Here is a 22,763-nt window from a genome sequence, read left to right on the forward strand (position 1 = left end):
TCTTAAGAAAAAAATTTTTTTAAAAAAAAGACTACAGGAGCTGGCAATAGTTTCTGGCCCCTCACAGAACACCAAAGCTACCCTTCATTTTGTGCATTAAGGTTAGTCATCGCTAAGGTCATTCACATACCTCTCAGCCAATGTCAAAGCCACTCCTCACAAATCCTAGATCCCACAGCAAGGACTGACCAAGACATCAGTTTTAAAGCTAAGCTATGTCCGTATTTCACAATCAGGAGTAAACAGCAACCAGATACGGATTTGTGCTAACTGTCCTTGCCTGGTTTTAGCTCTAATGTATACCTGAAAAAGCAAAAGAGCAAGTAAAGACCCTGGCATCAAGCCAGAGTGGTGGGCATATATTCATAGTTTCCACTTATCAAAACTGGAAAAAGCATTAAAATCTGAGGTGTGAAAGGGACTGGGGCGGCGTGTGTGTGTGCGCGCGCACAAAAGAGATTTAGCTGGGGTGCCTGGGTGGCTCAGTCGTTAAGCGTCTGCCTTCAGCTCAGGTCATGATCTCAGAGTTCTGAGATCGAGCCCCGCATCGGGCTTCCCGCTTGGCAGGAAGCCTGCTTCTCCCTCTCCCCCTGCTTGTGTTCCTGCTCTCGCTATCTCTCTCTCTGTCAAATAAATAAATAAAATCTTTAAAAAACAAAACAAAACAAAAAAGATTTAGCTGCTTGTGTTTTATTTCTTAAATATCTGAATATGAAAAAATGTTAACATCTCAATAAGAAGTGTGGGTTCCTTAGTATTTGCCATAATTACAAAAAAAAAAAAAAAAAGCAAAAAAAACACCAAACAAAAAACCCCAAATGGTTCCTTGGTAGAAGGAGTCATAGAAATGTCTACCAATATTTTATTACTTGATTTTAATATTAAATTGGTTCAAAAAAAAAAGAGAAAACAGGGATTTGGTAGTTTTAGGAAGGGTAGCATTGTGCCTTGAGTCATTTATTTAGTAAAGCTCTTATTTCTGAAAAGAGAAGGAAGAGTTTGGCTTAAAATTGATGCAGGTGGGCGGGCAGCTACGTACACTTACAAGGCCGATTCAGAAAGGCAAAGCTGCTAATTCCACTGATCTTAAGACACAAAGGATGTTTTTTAAAGAAGCAGGATGAAATAATTTGTAGTAAAATCAAACTAGTAACCAACATTTTTCTTCAGGATGAAAATTCCCTTTCTTTGAATCAGTATTTTATAGAGGAGGCTAAAAATAATTGGGGAAGAAAAGCAACACGTTCTGATAAAATGCGGAACTAAAGCATACTTACTTTTCAACAATCGACTTGGTCTGATCGCGGGCAATGCCAACATAGTGATCAATCTGGGTCTTTAAGGAAGGGAAGAGACTCAGTTATGGCAACACACAGATTAACAATTTTCCTGAAGGTAATGTTCTGTTTCCTAGTGTTAACCATTTTTTAAAAACACTATTGCATATTCTGGGAAATGAAAACAATGCCAGTTTTTAAAATTTATTATTATTTTTTATTTCAAGTGGGCTCCACACTCAGCACAGGGCTTGAACTCACGATCCTGAGATCAAGAGTCGCATGCTCTACTGACTGAGCCAGCCAGCTGCCCCAATGATGCCCAGTTTTTATGAGTATTTTAAAAACTTCAGGTATTGGGGCGCCTGGGTGGCTCAGTAAATCAAGCCCCACACACCAGGCTCACTGATCAGTGGGAAGCCTGCTTCTCTCTCTCCCCCCTGCTTGTGCTCTCTTGCTCTCTCTCTCAAATAAAATCTTAAAAACAAACAAAAACCCAAAAACTTCAGGTATTAGGGGTGCCTGGGTGGCTCACTCAACTCCTGATCTCAGCTCAGGTCTTGAGTTCAAGCCCCACGCTGGGCTCCATGCTGGGCGTGAAGCCCACATAAACAAAACAAAACCCATAAAGACCCTTCGGGTTTCAGACTTTAAATTATGCCATAAACACCTTATAATACTCTGTTGAAGTAAAAATCACTCATTTCTTTTGCTAAGGTTTTTTTTTGTTTTTGTTTTTTTTTAAAGATTTTATTTTTATTTATTTGACAGAGAGAGAGACAGTGAGAGAGGGAACACAAGCAGGGGGAGTGGGAGAGGGAGAAGCAGGCTTCCCGCCGAGCAGGGAGCCTGATGCGGGGCTCGATCCCAGGACCCTGGGATCATGACCTGAGCCGAAGGCAGACGCTTAACGACTGAGCCACCCAGGCGCCCCTTTTGCTAAGGTTTTACTTGTTAGGTGTTTCCTTTACAGATACTGGAGTAAAGCATTTTCTGAATACTAAAAACGGTCTATTTAATCTATATTCTGTAATCACAAATGTGTTCTGGCCCCTAGGTAAGACTAATTCATTTAATACCAAAAGGCATAAATAAAGCCTGTTGATTGATGACTTAATCTGTAAAGAATAAACTCATAGCATCTAGCAAGGCTTTGTATTCACCATTCCACGATGCAAACATCTCTTCACATAGATGGATTCCCATAATAGCCTTGATAGTTTAAATTTCTTTTTGGACACCAGCTTTTATCTATTTAAGCATTTTTTCAACTTCTTTTTTTGAACAGATAATGCATCCACATGAAATACTTAAAAGACCCACAACAAGGCATAAAAATATACCTTCCTACCCTTCTCTCTCCTAAATCTTGGTACAGGAAACCACTATTTCTTACAGGCTCCTGACTTACAAACTCAGACTGCAGAAATGGTTACAAAATGATCACTCATGGGGCCCTGGTGGCTCAGTCAGTAAAGTGTCCAACTCTTGGTTTCGGCTCAGGTCGTGATCTCAAGAGTCGTGAGATCAAGCTGGGCGTGGAGCCTGCTTGAGAGTCTCTCTCCTCCTCCCTCTGCCCCTCCCGCTTGTGCACTCTCTCTCTCTCTCTCAAATAAGTAAATAAATCCTTAAAAAAAAAAGAAAGAAAATGATCACTCCAAACCTTCAATGCCTAAAAAATAAACTAAAGCTAGTCATACATCAACAGGCATATCTGATTTGAGACAGACAAGCGCTCACCTTGTACTTCTCATAGACAATGGGGACACTGAAAATAAGCAGTTCGGCTGTAAGAGAATCACAGGACACAGCAAGTCTAAATGTGAGACAGTCAAAAAGACCCAAGACTCAAGTAACACGCACATTTTTCCTTATGAAATATAGGGAAACACAGATCTTCAATATGAGAAATCCTACCTAGGGCTCTCATTTAAGGATAGGTAGCTAGAGGTACACAGGCTTTCTTTGTATCACAAATAATTTCCAGATTATGAAAATGATTTCTATAAGATCCCCATATTTAAACCAAATGTAGACAACTCTCCTTTACTTCTGGTTGTTTTGATATTTCTTTATAGTTAAGACCTTTCAAAAAACCTATGGCCACAAACACAGGTTCTTCCAACATCTAATTCAAGGTTTATGGATGTTAAAGGCTAGGCCACATGGAAGGAGTGGAGACATGCTGGGCATTCTCTTGGCTCCTACTTTTACCAATTACAGATGACCCCTCAACATCGTAGGGATTAGGGGTAGGATACCCCATGCAGTAAAAAATCTGCATATAACTTTTGACTCCCCCCCGCCAAACTTTACTAACAGCCTACTGTTGGCCAGAAGTGCTACCAAGAACAGTCAATTAACACATATTTCGTATGTTATGTGTATTATACACTGTATTCTAACAATAAGATAAGCTAGAGAAAAGAAAACGTTAGTCAGAAAATCCTGAGAAAATACATTTACAATACTGTACTGTAAAAAATCTGCATATAAGTGGACCCCCACAGTTCAAACCTGAGTTGTTCAAGGCTAGTTGTACTTCAAAGAGCATGGAGACATTTTCCTTGTCACCTTACCAAGAATCAGAAGGGTGATTCCATTGAAAACAGCACCAACATAGGTCATAAGCCACATGAAGACAGCCAGCTGTGAAGGCCAACATCAGAGGGTTACGCAGGGATAATCATAATGCAAAATTTAGGTTAACTGATGCCATTCTCCTCTTGCCAATTAAGTCTGCATAAATTTAGTGATGTATGCCATACATAATTATAATTTCACAATGAAGGTTACACACCGTCTGCACCATACGTTGGAAGTGTGCATCAGAGCTCAAAAACAGACTGTGACTGCATTTCTGTCAATGACGGTGCCCTTGTTGGGAGGGCACTTAGTTCTACAGGTGTAGGAGATGTCTTCTCTACTGACTCCTATCCCCATTTTTCACAGGTTGAGGTAAGCATACATTTGTTTTTATGCAAAATACATTTGCATACATTTATTTACTGTTTTTCCTCTGAATTATAACCTAGTCCCTGGTTTTCTTCAGCCTCACCACCAAAAGCTGTAGAAGCAACTAACCTTCAAGGAGTCAACCAAATCTTCCACCAGAAATAGACGAATAATGAGTTTCAGGGCTCTGTTGATGTGCACCATGGCAGCATTCACGTAATTATGGAAAGCTTCTGAGGACAGAGTAATGTCTACATCCAGGTAGGCTCTTCCAGAAGAAAAAACAACAGTCATACATTTGACAAGGAAGAAGATCTCTTTCTGTTAGTAGAGCAGTTATTTAGAGTGTGAAATTCCCCCAAGGGCACATTTTAGAAATCTGTAGGGGCATTTTTTGCTTTCATGGGCTGGGGAGAGGGCACCACTGTCTTTCAGTGAGCAGAAGCAAAGATGCCAGATGTCTGCAAAGTGTGGCACATTCATACACAGTAAAGAATTGTCCTATGCCCTGCATAACTTTTACTGCCTCACAGGTATTTATGAAGGTGAACTCATTTATAATTATCAAAAGCCCAGAACGTATAAAAACAAGGTATTTTCCCCAGTTTTAACATATCCTGAATTTTCTAAAAAAACTGTATTTTGTTTATGCTAAACTTTACTAAGACATTTTACACTACTTTGGAAAATCACATCTGTACTGGAGATTATACATCTAAGTACAAGTATCTAATGTCTCTATTGTTTTGTGTGCGTGTAGTCATGTCCAAGCAGTTAAATATTGACTGGAATATATATTATTTTACTATAAATGACTTTCTATCTTATTCCTTTATATTACAATTACAGTCTATTTTTGAAATTTTGTTAATAGATATCTATGAATTTCATTTCAAAATGATAAAAGAGGCATTATAAAATATTTGTTAACAAAAGAAAAAGGAGAGTGGAGATACTGAGTTTGATAGGGCGGACAAAAGACTTAGGTTCTGTTTGCAGATGCACTACAGAATTGAGATGTAACCATGTGCTCATAACTTGTTCCTTCACTCGGTACTTACTGAGTGCCTACTGAGTATCAGACCCTCTGCTATGCACTGACATATCAGGAAAGAGAAGACTGCTTTTGCCTTAAAGAGCCTATAATCTTGTGGAAAAAAGAGAAAGGAACAGGCATGCTTTCCTTTCCTACTTATTAAGAAAATATTTACTACCAAATACAAAAGTTATAAAAATCAGATGCTGTAATTCATACAACTTGACAAAACACATTTTATATTCCATAACAGTGTCCTGCAGAAGAGGAAAAACGCTGCTAAGACATTTGAGCTTGTAGCAAAAGTCACATTTATTCACTCAGTGAGCAGCTACTGATTTGTTAAAATTAATTCACGTAACTTTTTAAATGCCACATATAGTTTAAATTGTCTTCTATTTTCACCAAGAGAAAATAAAAGGACCAGAGCTGCAGCCAGACACTTATTCTGTCATAGTCTTGAGAGGTCACGGAAGAGTTTCTTTCCCTATGACGAAAAGGTTTTGAAAAAACGGTCATTTATGAATATTAAAATTGTTTATGGGCTAAGATTTCCAAGAGGAAAACATTTGTTAAAGTCACAGCACAGAAAGCTAGCAAGTGGATTCTAGAAATGCATGACCTACTGACCTCAAGACTTGCTCCTGGTATTAAGAAAACTAAAGGGGGGAAAAAAAAATAAGAAAACTAAAGGAGAGATAAGAAGGAAATCAGTAATAAAACTAAGAGCAAACATATCAAATTTTGATATTGCTAAGAGCACAGCCTCAATACTGAGATTTCTAAGTTGTTTTAAGGTTTAACTATATGGGAGGTGGGTGGGGGGATGCGGTAACTGGGTGTTGGATAATAAAGAGGGCACGTGATGTAATGAGCACTGGGTGTTATATATGACTGATGAATCACTGAACTCTACCTCTGAAACTAATAATACACTATGTTAATTAACTGAATTTAAATAAAAAAATGTTTAAAAAATCAAAATCAAAACCAAACCAAAACAAAAAGATTTAACTATAACAGGGAACTTAAGCATGTCCTTGGGACCCCATCTAACCAGGTGCTGTCCTGGAGGCCCTGCTCAGGAATTCAGACAGTCTTCTTTGCTCTTAAAGTGTGAGCCCCTAGTTTGTCAAAAAGTTCTTGGCTCCTAACTTGGTCACTTTTGAAGTGGCAAGGTTTCTAGCTGATGGTTCATGCAAGGGATCAGCTGTATTAGGCTCTATAATTCTTCACTTAGTCAGGTCTGATTGGTAGACCTGCCCAGCCTCGGCAAACCCCTTCTCTAAACTGTCGAATGTTACTTGTGAGACTTCCACTCACTTGAATGGATGGCCCTCTTCTGATTTCTGTACAGCTTGGATGACAGACTTGTAGACCCTGAAGCTGATGGTGACAGAGAGAAGAGCCAGGATGAGGTAAGAAACCACACTGATGACACTGAAAGCTGCCAGGGAGAGCAGCATGATCAGTGTGGTGCCAAAGACAAACCCAGTCTTCTTCACATCTCGCCAGAAAATCAGATCGTGCACTGCCAAAAGAAAAGGGAACACAGGTTACATGTAGCCACGTGGCCAGGACTGCTCTTTGGCTGTGTCCTGCATACCTGAGAAGCATTACACTAGCATGCAATTACAAGCGCAACCCTCCTTAAGAGAATCTGTTAAATGAAAATCAAATTGTATGTCAGGAGTGAGGACTCATACTGCAAAAGGTTCTTGTGGTTTCTGGACAGGTTCACAAAAACTTAGAAACTTATTTTTTTAGAGATGGCTACTAAAGTACAATGGGATAAAGTGTCAATTTCTTGGAATGCTTTAGCAGAAAGGATGTAGAATAAGTGTGATAAAATCTTGTTAATTGTTGACTAAATTAAGCAAACCATGCCGATAAATTCGTTTGGTCACTATAAAACCAAAGCTAATGTGTATAAATTGGGTGGAGGCAGAAGAGAGTGGTGGATAAAAACAAACCAAACTCTACGAGTGTTAGCTGCAACAAAACACCTATGTCTCTATGTTAATCTGAAGAGAACTCAGGAAGGATGATAGGTAGGGGACCACATCATTATCTAAACCGCTATACCTCTGAAAATGAATGGGGACACTATAACTAATTGTTAGGAAATAGGTATAAACCAAAACTGTCTCAGGGAAGTGGGTCTCAGGATGTGGGACAGCCAAACTGGAAAAATCTAAGTTCTTCTACTTAAAGACACCTCAAGAACTGTGTGTAAAAGTTTCTAGTAATCACCTTCAATCTAGCAATGACACTAGATTTGAATTTTCAATCTGTGAAGGTTAACTTCGACATTAATGGTCCTATTGCAGGTTTTTTCTGTTCATAAAGAAGGGCAAGGACTGGGCGCCTGGGAGGCTCAGTTGGTTAAGTGACTGCCTTCGGCTCAGGTCATGATCCTGGAGTCCCGGGATCAAGTCCCACATCAGGCTCCCTGCTCAGCAGGGAGTCTGCTTCTCCCTCTGACCCTCCTCCGTGTCTCTCATTCTCTCTCTCGCAAATAAATAAAATCTTAAAAAAAAAAGAAGAAGGGCAAGGGCTTTGGAGTTGGAGAGACAGGTTTGAGTCCTGGTAATTTTTAGCCATATTGTCTTAAATGACCTTTCTAAACCTTTGTTTTTTCTTTTGTAAAATAAAGAAAGTAACATCTATTTCCTAGAGTTGTTTTTATAGGAGGCCAATGCAATAGAATGCTTTGTAAATGACATGCAGTAAACACTCAAATTTTAACTACAACTAAAATATGATAGGCCTGCAAGACTGTGATTGAGGGTAAAATGAACTTGAATCTGTTCAAGTGGACCCCCTGGCACCTAGTTCTTCTCCATATTCCAGCTACAATACTCAACTCTGAAGCCTAACCTTGCTGGAGCCAACGGAACCTAACTTGAAACTTTCACACTAAAGGTATGCTGATTGTAGAGAAGAAATAATCACTGGTTCAGAGATTCCAGCCAAGGGATGTGACACTAGGAGAAGTAAGAGGCATTACGATTCCTGATGGGAAGGTGAGAGCCCCAGACTCACCTAGTTGGGACAGGAAAGCTGAACAGAGTGCTGCCCTCTTATGAGAGCAAATACTAAGCAGGATTTCTACAGTCAGAGTCCTAATATATAGACGTCACTGTTCCTAAGACCACAAGCACAGTTTCAACACAGAATGCTTCGGAATGGAACAGATACCATGTGCCTCCCGGTGTAATGCACTGAGGACACAACATCACTTCTGTGGTGTTCTTGCCAAAAACATAAAACCTAGAACTAATAAGAAAACACCAGACAAACCCAGACTGAGAAATTTACAACAACATGGATGGACTTAGAGGGTACAACACTAAGTGAAATAAGTCAAACAGAGACAAATATCTTATGATTTCGTTCATATGTGGAATTTAATAAACAAAACAAATGAACAAAGAAAAAAGAGACAAAAAAACCAGATTCTTAACTACAGGGAACAAACTGGTGGTTGCCAGAGGGGAGGTCGGGTGGGAGTGGGTGAAATAGCTGAAGGGGGTTTAGAATAAGTACCCTTACTGTGATGAGCACTGAGTGATGTACAGAACTGCTGAATCATTACACTGTACATCTTTAGTTAATGTAACATTGTACTTATTCTTCAATAAAAAAACAGCAAAAAATAAAGGAGGTAAGATCTGACAACACATAAATGCCAAGTGTGATGATTATAGACTGAACACTGGATAAAGGGGTAAAAACGGCTCTAAAGGGGCGCCTGGGTGGCTCAGTCATTAAGCGTCTGCCTTCAGCTCAGGTCATGATCCCAGGGTCCTGTGATCGAGCCCCACATCAGGCTCCCTGCTCGGCGGGAAGCCTGCTTCTCCCTCTCCCACTCCCCCTGCTTGTGTTCCCTCTCTTGCTGTGTCTGTCAAATAAATAAAATCTTAAAAAAAAAAAAAAAAAAAAAAAGGCTCTAAAGGACACCACTGGGACAACAGACAAAATTTGAATGTGGACTATATAACTGATAAAAGCACCGGTGATCCTTGAGCAACACGTGTTTGAACTGCACGGGTCATTTTCGTGGATTTTTTTCTGATATAGTATAGTACTTGTAAATGTATTTTTTCTTCTTTTGACTTTAATAACATTTTCTTTTCTCTGGCTTACTCTAAGAATATAGTATACAATGCATATAACATACAAAATGTGTATTAGCTGACTGTTCATGTTAGTGGTAAGGCTTCTGGTTAACAGCATGTCATGAGTAGTTAAGTTTTTGGAGAATCAAACGTTCTATGGGAATTTTCAACTACATGGCGCTCAGAGCCTCTTACCGCGATGTTCAAGGGTCAACTATACTGTATCAATATTAAATTTCCTAAATATGATAAGTGTACTGTGGCTATGTAAATTCTTGAACAAAATTCTTGTTCAAAAACGAAGACAAAAACTAAAACTCCAAAGTAGGGGTGTAAAGGGGCAGGATGTTTGCAATCAGCTCTTATATAGTTCAGGAAAAAACATACATTGGGGCCTGGGTGGCTCAGTTGGTTAAGCATCAGCCTTCAAATAAATTAATTAATTAAAAAAAATAAAAAAAAGCATCTGCCTTCAGCTCAGGTCATGATCTCAGGGTCCTGGGATAGAGCCCTGTGTTGGGCTCCCTGCCCAGCCAGAAGTCTGCCTGTCCCTCTCCCTCTGCCCAGCTCGTGTGCTCTCTTCTCTCTCAAATAAATAAATAAAATCTTAAAAAAAAAAAAAAGAAAAAAGAAAAAACATGGATCTATGGAGAGGGGAAAGGAGAGATAAAGCAAAAGTAGGCAAATGTTAACAACTGTTGAACTAGAGTGAAGGTTATATGGGAGTTTTTTGTACTATAGTTGCAATTGTTTAAGTTTGAAATATTTGAATGAAAGAAAGAGAAGAAAGAAAGAAAAGCTTACAGGGTAAGACTGGGGCCCAGAGAGAAAAAGACTTGAATGTATCAAAGAGGGGTAATGACACTAGCCTGTATGTAAATCTAGATTAGCAAAAGCCACCCTGTCCTCATGAACCTTGCTGCCATCTGCTGGAAAACTGTCATAAGAAATAGTCAAACCTACAATGAGTACACATGTGAATGGTGTCCCCTAGAGGTGTGCAGTACACAACCTGCACAACAGTATTAAGGCCCTAGGCTGGGTCTTAAAAAAATCAATGGTAGAATTATGGTCTGGTCTAGAAAAGGGACACACTGATTAAAGGGGGGGCTATAACAGAGGGAAAGGAAAAGCGGGTTAATCCCTCAAACCTCTGTCTGGGATGCTCTTCCTCCACAAAGTCACATGATTTGCCCCTTCACCTCATTTGGGTCCTGGTTCATGGGCTACTTCCCTCAGAATGCCCACCCCACCTAACATCCCCATCCTTTGATCACACTCCATCTCCTTATTCTGCTTTATTTTTCTTTAAATCTGTTCATAAGTGCTTAAAACATGGGCTAATAACCAGTTTGCATTTGTTTCCTGACGATCTCTCTCAATCTATGAGAGGCCAAGTTTCTGCACCTGTAGCCTATCAAGTACAGCGGGCCAAGGATTCTGAGCATACAATACCAAAGAAAGGAACTTGGCAGTCTGGAAATGCTGTCCTCTGATCGTGGAGGAAGAGTTAGGAGGACCAAACACATGAAGAAAAAGGCAAAAGGGGCACCTGAGTGGCTCACTCGGTTAAGCGTCTGCCTTTGGCTCAGGTCATGATCCCAGGGTCCTAGGATCAAGACCCGCATTGGGCTCCCTACTCAGCGGGAGCCAATGCTTCTCCCTCTCCCTCTGCCGCTCTCTCAAATAAATAAATAAAAAATATATATTTTAAAAGACTTTATTTATTTGACAGAGAGAGATACAGCAAGAGAGGGAACACAAGCAGGGGGAGTGGGATCCCAGGAGCCTGGGATCATGACCTGAGCCGAAGGCAGACGCCTAACAACTGAGCCACCCAGGTGCCCCAAATAAATAAAATCTTAAAAAAAAAAAGAGAAAGAAAAAGGCAAGAAATGAGGCAGCTGCTGGAAGTTTAAAATGATGAAGCCTCTAGACTTGGTTTTAGTGTTTGCTTCACAACCAGGAAAGCACCAAGAGGCTGCAATGGTTTGGTTCCACAAAATGTTTTTTCTTCTACTTTTCATTCATCTGCTCCTACTACTTCAGTAGAGAACTTTTTTAAAACAGGAAATTCCTTATTTTTTTTTGAGAGAGAATGTGTGTGTGCGGGGTGGGGGGTAGTGGGCAAAGGGAGAGGGAGAGAGAATCTTAAGCAGGCTCCACACTGAACACTGAGCCTGATGCAGGGTACGATCTCATGACCTGAGCTGAAATTAAGAGTTGAATGCTCAACTGACTGAGCCACCCAGGTGCCCCTCTCAGCAAGCTTTAATTAAGTGCCTACCGTGTACCAGGCAAGTACTAGTAACTGGGAATATAACAGTGAGCAACGCAAACAAGATCCTTACTTTCCGGGAGGAAGAGAGGCATGAATAACAAGCTAAGTGTTACCTCTACCAGAGGCTTGTAAGATATGAATCCATTGTGCCACGATGAAAATAAGGTGTGTGTGCACAGGCATGACCGAAGCTAGCGGTCAGGAAAAGCCTCTTGGAGGACTGACATGAAAGGTGAGATATGAAAAATGAGAAGGAGCTGGCCATGCAAAAGGCCAGAAGGGTGTGACAAGGCTGGAGAGACTGGCAGGAGCTAGATCATGGAATACTTTCATAGAGCAAGGTAAGGAGCTTGGATTTTAACTTCAGGTGAAATGGGAAGCCACTAAAGGTCAAGCAGGGGAATAACATGGTATATTGTATTTTAAAAAGAGGTACACTTTTACTGCATAGAAAATGGATTGGGTGGGGTAAAAGTACAGGCAGAGAGACTTGTAGGAGCCTAAGGTGGAGATTCAAGTGCGAGATGATGGTCATTTAGATTAGGATGGGGGCAGTCAGGATGGAGAAGAGTGGACAGATTTGAGCTATATTTTGGAGTAGAACAGGGAGAACCTGGTGGTGGACGAGATGTGGGAGATGATCGACAGAAGAAATATGGCTGAACCATAGGTTTGGGGCCTGAACAAACGGATGGCTGCGGTATCATTTAATGAGGTAAAGTAAGGAATAGCAGAGTACAGAGCATGTTAGTTTGGGATGGATGTCAGAGATGGCCACCAGTGTATATAGCCCACAGGCCAAGTCTGAGCAGGAGATACACATTTGGAAGTCACAAGCACACAATATTTAAAAGTCATAAAAATGGGGCGCCTGGGTGGCTCAGTTGGTTGGGCGGCTGCCTTCGGCTCGGGTCATGATCCTGGAGTCCCGGGATCGAGTCCCGCATCGGGCTCCCTGCTCAGCGGGGAGTCTGCTTCTCCCTCAAGCACACAAACAATATTTAAAAGTCATAAAAATGGATGAGGTTACCTAGGACTGACAGGGAAGCAGGCCTAGGTCTTAATTCAATGGCACTCTAATATTTAGTAACGGAATAAAACTAGAGGAGCTAGTGGAAGTGAACGGAAGCAGTAACCAGGGAGGTAGGGGAGAACTAAGAGAGTATGGTATCACAGAAGTGGAGAGAGAAGTACTTTGAGGAGGTGTGGAAACCGATGAATTCTGCTGAGCTTGAATAAGGAAAAAGGTAATCATGGACTTGGCAACATGGAGAGAGTTGGTGATCTGATTAAAACTATTCAATGGAGGGGGCGCCTGGGTGGCTCAGTCAGTTAAGCGGCTGCCTTCAGCTCAGGTCATGATCTCAGGGTCCTGGGATGGAGCCCTGCATCGGGCTCCCTGCTCTGTGGGGAGCTTGCTTCTCCCTCTCCCACTCCCCTGCTCGTGTTCCCTCTCTCTGTCAAATAAATAAATAAAATCTTAAAAAAAAAAAAATTAAGTGGTTGACATATTTTTTTAAAAAAACCTATTCAATGGAGAGGCACCTGAGTGGCTCAGTTAGTTGGGCGCCTGGCTCTTGATTTAGGTTCTGGTCATGATCTCAGTCAGGGTCGTGGGACTGGGATTCTCTCTCCCTCTGCCCCTCCTCGTTCATGCTCTCTTTCTCTCAAAATAAAATAAAATAAAATAAAATAAAATAAAATAAAATAAAATCTTAAAAAAAAAAGCTGTTCAGTGGAGTGATGCAAACACAAGCAACTGAAGGGAGCAGAAGAGGAATTAGTGGTGAGATGTGGAGGCAGTGGGAGAGTAAATGCCTATGAAGTCTAGCTGTGAGGGGGAGTAGGGACATTTGGGGCCAAGGGACAGTTTTTTTTAAAAGATGGGGGAAAAAAAAAAGATGGGAAACACTAAAGCATGTTTATATGCTGACACAAGCAGAAAGAGCTGAAGGGGGCAGAAGGAGTTCAGGAGAAGGGAGGGATAGAGACCCAGAGCCCAGATGAAGTGGCTGACCCTTGTTAGAGCAACACAGTGAAGAAGATGAGGACAGACACAGGCCCATTCATAGATCTGAAGACTGCAAGAAGAGGGATTTCTTTCTAAATGCTTCTAGTTTCTTAACAAAAAAGTGTTGAGGTCATCAGCTGAGGTGGGGGCAAGGTGATGAAGAAGGTTTACAGAGAAAGAAAAAGATAAATGGTTGTTTCAGAAAAGTGAGAAACTGTCTTTATACTCTTAGAAGAAAACAGGAGTTAAATAGGTGATGGAAATGAAGGAGTGCACTTGCAATGAGCACTGGGTGATGTATGGAACTGCTGAATCACTATATTGTACACCTGAAACTAATATAACACTATGTACTGTATGTTAACTAACTGGAATTAAAATAAAAACTTAAAAAAAAAAAAAAGAAAACAGGAGTAAATCTTTGTGACCCTGAGTTAGGCAATGATTTCTCAACCAAAAGCACAAGTGACAAAAAAAGAACAGATAAACGGTACTATATCAAAATTATAAACCTTTATGCTGTAAACGGTACCGAGAAAATGACAAAAGTCACAAAATGAGAGAATATATTTGCAAATTATATATCTGATAGGTATTTGTGTTCAAAATATAAGATTATATAAAGAATTATAAAACTCAGTAATTAAAAAATAGCCCAACTGAAAAATAAACAAGGGATATGAATAGACATTTCTCCAAAGATTACAAATGCCCAATAAGCACATAAAAAGATGCTCCACATCATTAGTCATTAGGGAAGTACAAATCAAAATCACAATGAACCCACTAGGATAGCTATCATAAAGAATACAGTAACAAATATTGGCAAGGACATGGAGAAATTGGAACCCTCTTACATTCCTAGTGGGAATGAAGAATGGCACAGTCACTTGGGAAAACAGTTTGGCAGTTCCTCAAAAAGCTAAACTTAAGAGTTATTATATGACCCAGCAATTCCACTCTTAGGCAAATGCTCGAGAAATAAAAACATACAACAACACAAAAATTTGTGTACACCAATATTTATCAGAAACATTATTCATAATAGCCAAAAAGTGGAAACAAGCCAAATGTCCATCAACTGATGAATAGATGAGTAACATGTAGTATATATCCATACAATGTAATTATTATAGAGCAATAAAAAGGAGTGAAGTTCTGCTACTTGCTATGACATGGCTAAAACTTGAAAACATCAGGCTAAGTGAAAGAAGACAATTATAAGAGACCACATATTGCATGACTCCACTTATATAAAACATCCAGTATAAGCAAATCTATAGGGACAGACAATATATTAGTTGTTGTATAGGGCTGTGGTAGTGGTGGGAAATGAAGAGTGAATGCTAATGAGTATGGGGTTTCTTTTTTGTAGGGGGACTAAAATGTTCTAAAATTGGACAGTGATGATAAAATACATTTAGCTGCACACTTAAATGGATGAATTGTATAGTATATGTGAATTGTACCCCAATAAAGGTGAAATATATATATAGTTAGGGATTTCAACATCTCTCTCTCTCAATAATTGGTAGATCAAGTAGACAGAAAAATCAATAAAAATATAGAAGACTTAAACACTACTAGCCAATATGACCTTCTTGATATTTATAGGACACTCCACAAAACAACAGCAGAACTTTTCAAGTACATGTGGAACATTCACCGAGATAAACCAAATCCTGGGCCATGAAATAGTCCGATACATTTTAAGATTTATTTATTTATTTTGAGAGAGAAAGAGTACACACGTGCAAGGAGGGGGAGGGGCAGAGGCAGAGGGAGAGGGAGAGAGAGAATCTCAAGCAGATTTCATGCCGAGCATGGAGCCTGACACGGGGCTTGATCTCACATCCCTGAGATCATGAACTGAGCCGAAATCAAGAGCCGGATGCTGAGCCTACTGAGCCACCAGGTGCCCCCAATACATTTTATTTTATTTTATTTTTTAAAAAGGTTTTATTTATTTGACAGAGAGAGCACAAGCAGAGGAAGAGAGAGGGAGAAGCAGGCTTCTTGCTCAGCAAGGAGCCCGATGTGGGACTCGATCCCAGGACCCTGGGATCATAACCCGGGCCAAAGGCAGCCACCTAACTGACTGAGCCACCCAGGCATCCTCCCCTGAATATATTTTAAAGGATTCAAGTCACTTTTATGTTTTCTGACTACAAGGTAATTATATTAGAAATAATAACAAAAGATATTGGGAAAGAAAGATATTGGGGAAACCTTCAATATTTGTGAACTAAATACACTTTTAATGAATCAAAAAAGAAATCATCAGGGAAATTAGGAAGTATTCTGAACTGAAAGAAAATAAAAACTTGTGGGATCTAAAAAAACCCACCACCACCATTACCAACAACAACAAACAAAACTTGTGGAATCTAACTAAAGTAATACATAGTATGAAAGTGCCTATGTTAGAAAAGATGACAACTCAGTGATCTCAGCTGCAACCCTAAAAAACTAGAAAAAGAACCTGAACCCCAAGTAAACAGAAGAAAGTAAATAATAAAAGTCAGAGCAGACATCGGGGCATTGGAGTGGCTCAGTCAGTTGAGTGACTTCAGCTCAGGTCATGATCTCAGGGTCCTGGGATCAAGCCCCATGTTGGGCTCCCCGCTCAGCAGGGAGTCGGCTTCTCCCTCTGCCTCACCCTCCCCCCTGCTCCTGCTCTCTCTCTCTCTCTCTCTCAAATAAATATATAAATAAGACATCAATGAAATAGGTAACAGAAAAATAACAGAGAAAATTAATGAAGCCAAAGTTCTTTGACAGTATCAATAAAATAGATAAAACTCTAACTAGATTAATCAAGAGAAGGTGAAAGAGTAAAAAAACTGCCAGTACCAAGAACGAGAGAGGTGACATCACTACAGATTCTACAGACATTAAAAGGATAATAAAGGAGTATTATGAACAACAATATGCCAATAAATTAGATAATTTAGATAAAATGGACAAATTTTCCCAAAGACACAAACTACCAAAGTTCATTCAAAAAATAAACTGACTAGTCCTATATCTATTAAAGAAGTAAAACATAAATAAAATGCTTCCCACTCAGAAAATTCCAGGCCTAGATGGCATCACTGGGGAATTCTGCCAAACATTAACAAGAAGTAATACTGATTCTACACAAATTCTTCCAATAAAATGAGAAGGTAATGTCTTTCAACACATTTTAGAAGGTCAGTATTACCTGGACTCCAAAACTATACAAAGACATTACAAGAAAACTACCAAGAAATACTGCTCATGAGCACAGATGCAAAAATTTCTTTTTTCTTTAAGATTTTATTTATTTGAGAGAAAGAGCACACACGCGGGTGCAAGACAGCATGAGCAGAGGAAGGGAGAGGGGCAGAGGGAGAAGCAGAATCCCCGCTGAGCAGGGAGCCTGACATGGGGCTCAATCCTAGGACCCTGGGATCATGACCCAAACTGAACGCAGACGCTTAACTGACTGAGCCACTCAGGCACCCCAGATACAAAAATTTCTTTTATTTTTAAGATTTTATTTATTTATTTATTTGACAGGGGTTGGGGGAGAGCACAAGCAGGGGGAGCAGCAAGCAGAAAGAAAGGGAGAAGCAGGCTCCCAGCTGAGCAGGGAGCCCGATGTGGGGCTCAGTCCCAGGACCCTTGGGATCATAACCTGAGCTGAAGGCAGATGCTTAACTGACTGAGCCACCCAGGTGCCTCCCAGATGCAAAAATTCCTCAACACAATTTTAGCAAGTCAAACCCAACAACATATAAAAAGAATACACTATGACCCAAGTGGGGTTTTTCACAAACATGCAAGATTGGTTTAACATTCATAATCATTCAATATAATTCAGCATATTGATAAACTAAAAAAAAAAAAAAACACCATATGATTGATCATCTCAAAAGATACAGAAAAGGCATTTAAGGAAATCTAATATCCCTTCTGATAAAACCTTTCAACAAGGTTTCAACAACTTTTTAAGTAGTAGCAAACTACTACGTTATAGAATTTCCTCAACTTGATAAAGGGAATCTAAAAGAAACCTAGAGCTAACATCGTATTTAATGAAAAGAGGCAAAGATGTTCTAGCCAGTGTAGTAAGTCAAGAAAAAGAAATAAAAGCATTCAAATTGGAAGGGAAGTAAAACTATTATTCCCAGATGGCACAATTGCCTATTTAGAAAATTTGATGCAATCTACAAAAAAAGCTGCTAGAACTAATGAGTGAGTTTAGCAAAGTTGCAAGGGTCAATATACAAAATCAGTTATATTTCCATATATTAGTATTAACCAGAAATTGAGCTGAGAATACCATTTAAAATAGCATGAAAATATAAGATACTTAAGCATAAATTCAACAAAAGATGCAGTCAAAATGCTCTACCACTAAGCTATAGCCCCTGACAAATCTGACAAAATCTGTATACTGAACTATGTAAGATAGCTGAGAGAAACTAATGAAGACCTAAATTATTGGAAAGCCATACTGTGTTTATGGGTTCAAAGACTCAAAATTGCTATTGTTAATTGTCCCCAAGTTTATGTATAATTTGATATAATTCCAATCAAAATTCCTAAGTATTTTTGTAAAAATGGACAAAGTGATTCTAAATTTCCTAAGGAAATTCAAAGGACCTAGAAAAGCCAAATTGACTTTGAAAAAGAACAAAGCTGGAAGACTAACACTATGTAATTTCAAGACTCTATAAAGCTATCATTATCAAGATGGTATAGCAATGAGAGATGAGAGCAATGGAATGGTATATAAAGTCTAGAAATAGACCCATGCATATATGAACAAATTATTTTTTCACGAAGTTGCAAAATCAATTCAGTGGAGAAAGAAGTCTTTTCAACAAATGGTGTCTGAACTGGATACCCATACACAAAAAAACCCTGAACTTTGATCTGTACCTCATATGATATGCAAAAATGAACACAAAAGGATCAGAGACTTAAATGTAAAACCTAGTACTATGTAACTACTAGAAGAAAATAAACATCTGATATATCATAGAAAAAACTGATAAACTGTACTTTATCAAAATTAAAAATGTCTCTCTCTTTTTTTTAAAGATTTTATTTATTTGACAGAGAGAGACACAGAGGGAGAGGGAACACAAGCAGGAGAGTGGGAGAGGGAGAAGCAGGCCTCCGTGGGGCTCGATCCCAGGACCCCGGGACCATGACCCGAGCCGAAGGCAGACGCCCAACGACTGAGCCACCCAGGCACCCCAAATTTCTGTCCTTTTTGAAAGACACTGTTAAAAGAATAAAAATTTAAGTCAGAGACTGGAGAAAGTATTTGCAAAGAATGTTTTTGACTTGTATCTAAATGACTTTTTATATATATGGTATATATATATAATGGAATACTACTCAGCATCAAAAAAGTGAAATCTTGCCATTTGCAATGATATGGATGGTACGAGAAAGTATTATGCTAAGCGAAATAAGTCATTCAGAGAAAGATAATTATATGATCTCACTCATATATGGAATTTAAGAAACAAAACAGAAGATCATGAGGAAGAGAGGAAAAAAATAAAACAAGACGAAATCAGAGAGGGAGACACACCATAAGAGACTCTTAATCATATGAAACAAACAGGATTGCTGCAGGGAAGGGGGGTGAGGGGATGGTGTAACTGGGTGATGGACATAAAAGAGGGCACACGATGTAATGAGCACTGGGTGTTATATGCAACTGATGAATCACTTAACTCTATCTCTGAAATAATACGTTATGTTAATTAATTGAATTTAAATTAAAAAAAAATTTTTTTTAAATGTTTATCTCTTGACCGTACTAAGGAAGCCACCTGCAGTACCCTCCTTATGCCAAAAGAGGGCACTAACACATCCAATGGCGAGCTCAAGGCGAAGAAAAAAGAAACTGGTACCTGTCCATCCAAGTGAGAACATCAGCAAATCTTGTTGAGTCCCTACTGATTTTTATTACTAAATTTGGGGAAAGGTCCTGGTTTGACTCTAACTTCAGCCTTTCCCCAAAATCAACTGACTGTACTCTACAAAGTATACACCTCAAAACAAGAAAAGAAAGGCTGTTGAAATGCTTATTCTGAAAAGGAATAAATATGTAAGAAATTTTAGGTTTTAGCAGTTAATCAACTTTAACTTCAAATTTAAGAATAAATCTCCAACTCAGGGCGCCTGGGTGGCTCAGTTGGTTAAGCGTCTGCCTTTGGTTCAGGTCATGATTCCAGAGTCCTGGGATCAAGTTCAGCAGGGAGTCTGCTTATCCCTCTCTCTCTGCCCCTCCTCACCACTTGTGTTCTCTCTTGCTCTCTCTCAAATAAATAAATAAAATCTTAAAAAAAAAAAAAGAATATAGCTACAACTCAAGAGTCTGTACAACTTGTTCTATATTCATTAGTTTTTCAAAATTTATAATATACATCTCTAAGAAAATTTAAATGTGAAATAACTAAAGGAAAAAAAAGCCAGGCTTTATGACAAAAGGGAAACTGTTCATTAATAAAGGGGAAACAGGCAGTTAAATTTTTTTATATGAACAATTATTTATGTAAAGAAAAATATGGGTATTTTCACAGTGATTATTTTATTTGATTACTTTTACATTAATAGCTCATAATAAATAAAGCCACTTTTTGAGTTGTAAAAAACACTGGATAATGTGTTTATATATTCAGATCCAAATTTTGTTACTGCTGAAATGGGTTAATAGTCTGCTCTGCTATAGATTTACCCTTAACTGAAGACATTCCCTTCGAAAAGGCACAGGATCACTATAGAACACAAAGCTGTTACTGTCAAAGACAGATGCACATGCCTTCGGCCATGAACGCACCTGGCAGCGGGCCAAAGAAATTTGTAGGAATCCCTTTCAAACTAGCACTCCTTAGACTGTCAAGAAAAAATAGTTTTTCGTTCATTAAAATAACCTAACATTCCCTTTGCCCTTGATTTCAGATTTATAAAACACACAAAACAGCATTGATTACCTCTCCATAACAAATAGCTAGGTGGATCTGAAAATGTCAACTTCTGAACTTAGTTACCTAGAGAATATAATCAAAGATAATAAATGCAGTGCTGAATCATGATGGAATAGACACAAAACTCTGATTTTAGTTTTCTATTCTTTTTTTCCCTTCTAGATCTGGCTGGTTCTTTGCACATGTTAGACAACTACTAAATTCTCCAATTAGGAAAAGTCTGGGGCGCCTGGGTGGCTCAGTCATTAAGCGTCTGCCTTTGGCTCAGGTCATGATCCCAGGGTCCTGGGATTGAGCCCCGCGTCTGGTTCCCTGCTCGGTGGGAAGCCTGCTTCTCCCTCTCCCACTCTCCCTGCTTGTGTTCGCTCTCCCACTGTCTCTCTATCAAATAAATAAATAAAATCTTAAAAAAAAAAAGTCTGAACTTAAGTCTGCAGAAGACATCAGACCCAATCTAAAACTGAAGAAAGCACTACTTAATTGCTAATAATGGTGAAAGCCAAACCAAATTTTGAAAGTAATTTTATGCCTTTTGCACACATTTATTTCTAATTCTACCTTCCATGCTAATCAGGTTATGGCACACTATTTCTGCTATAGTTATTGATATACTTGGACTTGAACGCTTCTTTCATGATCTGGTAAGCAATACAGGTAAGTGCTGTGGCTTCAGACTTGAACAGTACGTGACATAAAATTCTCTTCTTCTAAAAAAGCTGACAATTTCTAAAATCTTTGTCAGTAATAAGCAAAAGAAATTTTAAAAATAAAATAAAGCGTTAGGTCATACACAGACGCTTGACTTTTGAGATCTTATTCTCTCCATTTCCCTAGCAGCTCTATTATTTCCCCAGCAGAAACAATATGAATCTATTTAGTAACTGGAACAGCTTGTCTCCCCCTTCGGCTTTATCTCCCCCCAACGTATTGTAAAGCTGAAGAGTTCAGAGTGAATACCCATATAAACACTACCGACATTTTACTATAAGTCTTACTTTTATTTTTTATCATGGTAAAATACACATAAAATTTACCATCTTAGCCATTTGCAAGTATTCAATTCAGTGATGTTAAGCACATTCGCACTGCTGTGCAACCATCACCACTATCTACTGATTTTTTACTATACAGGTATCCCCTGCTTTCCAAAGGTTCACATTAAGCCACTTTGCTTTTACAAAAAAACCCTACGTTAGTGTGGTTGTGGCTTTTTTCATAAAAGCAAAAATCCTCTTTGGATTTCTTTCAGTAGGTGGAAACTGGTACTAATGTAGGTCTTTCGTAAAAGCAAGTGGCTTAATGTGAACTTTTGAAAAGGGCTGGGGATATTTTCCATTTTGGCTCATCGAGGGTTTTATAGGAACGCCCTACTTTTGGATAGTAGGGGAAACCTGTACGCAATTACATACTATCCCTCATATCTGTCCATTAGTCCATTTCATTCTTTTAAAATGTATTTCAAAGTAAATCACAAATAGGAAATCTACTTCAGCTTCAAATGAAGTGCAATGTTTATAGTTTTTCTTTTGACGTAAAATCTATATACATGGAAATACATAATACATTCACGGATTCTGAAGACATGCATACACCTATGTAACTCCACCAAAATACAGAATATTACCATCACCTCAGAAAGTTTCCTCATGTTTCTTCCTAGCCAACATCCCAAGAAGTAACAACTGCTTTCTTTTTCCTACATAATCAGTTTGCTTGTTCTATAATTTCGCCTAAATGGAATCATGCAGTATGAATTTTTTGTATTGCTTCTTTCACTTGACATAATTTCTGAGAATCATCCATATTGCTGCAAGTATCAAAAGATAACTAGCTAGGGGCGCCTGGGTGGCTCAGTTGTTAAGCGTCTGCCTTCGGCTCAGGTCGTGACCCCAGGGTCCTGGGATCGAGCCCCACATCGGGCTCCCTGCACCGCGGGGAAGCCTGCTTCTCCCTCTCCTACTCCCCCTGCTTGTGTTCCCTCTCTCACTATGTCTCTCTCTGTCAAATAATAAATAAAATCTTTAAAAAAAAAAAAAGATAACTAGCTATATCACAGGTTATCTACTCCCTTGTCGATGGACTTCACTATTTCCAGTTTTGAGTTG

General features: G+C 39.1%; 1 protein-coding gene across 2 annotated transcripts in view; it reads right to left on the reverse strand.

Annotated features, from left to right (window-relative positions):
* RTN3 (reticulon 3) overlaps positions 1-22,763 on the reverse strand; it is a 63,299-nt gene that overhangs the window by 2,762 nt on the left and 37,774 nt on the right. For both annotated transcript variants that reach the window (XM_045893442.3, XM_045893441.2), the window contains 5 exons: positions 6,592-6,799; positions 4,362-4,500; positions 3,857-3,926; positions 3,018-3,064; positions 1,278-1,336 (listed from right to left, as the gene is read on the reverse strand). In XM_045893442.3, coding sequence (XP_045749398.2) covers positions 1,278-1,336; positions 3,018-3,064; positions 3,857-3,926; positions 4,362-4,500; positions 6,592-6,799 — 523 coding nt within the window. The remainder of the gene's footprint in view (positions 1-1,277; positions 1,337-3,017; positions 3,065-3,856; positions 3,927-4,361; positions 4,501-6,591; positions 6,800-22,763) is intronic.

The sequence above is a fragment of the Mirounga angustirostris genome, unplaced genomic scaffold (assembly GCF_029215605.1).
Source record: "Mirounga angustirostris isolate CCGP_5_RB_7025 unplaced genomic scaffold, mMirAng1.0.hap1 SCAF_13, whole genome shotgun sequence".
Lineage (NCBI taxonomy): Eukaryota > Metazoa > Chordata > Mammalia > Carnivora > Phocidae > Mirounga > Mirounga angustirostris.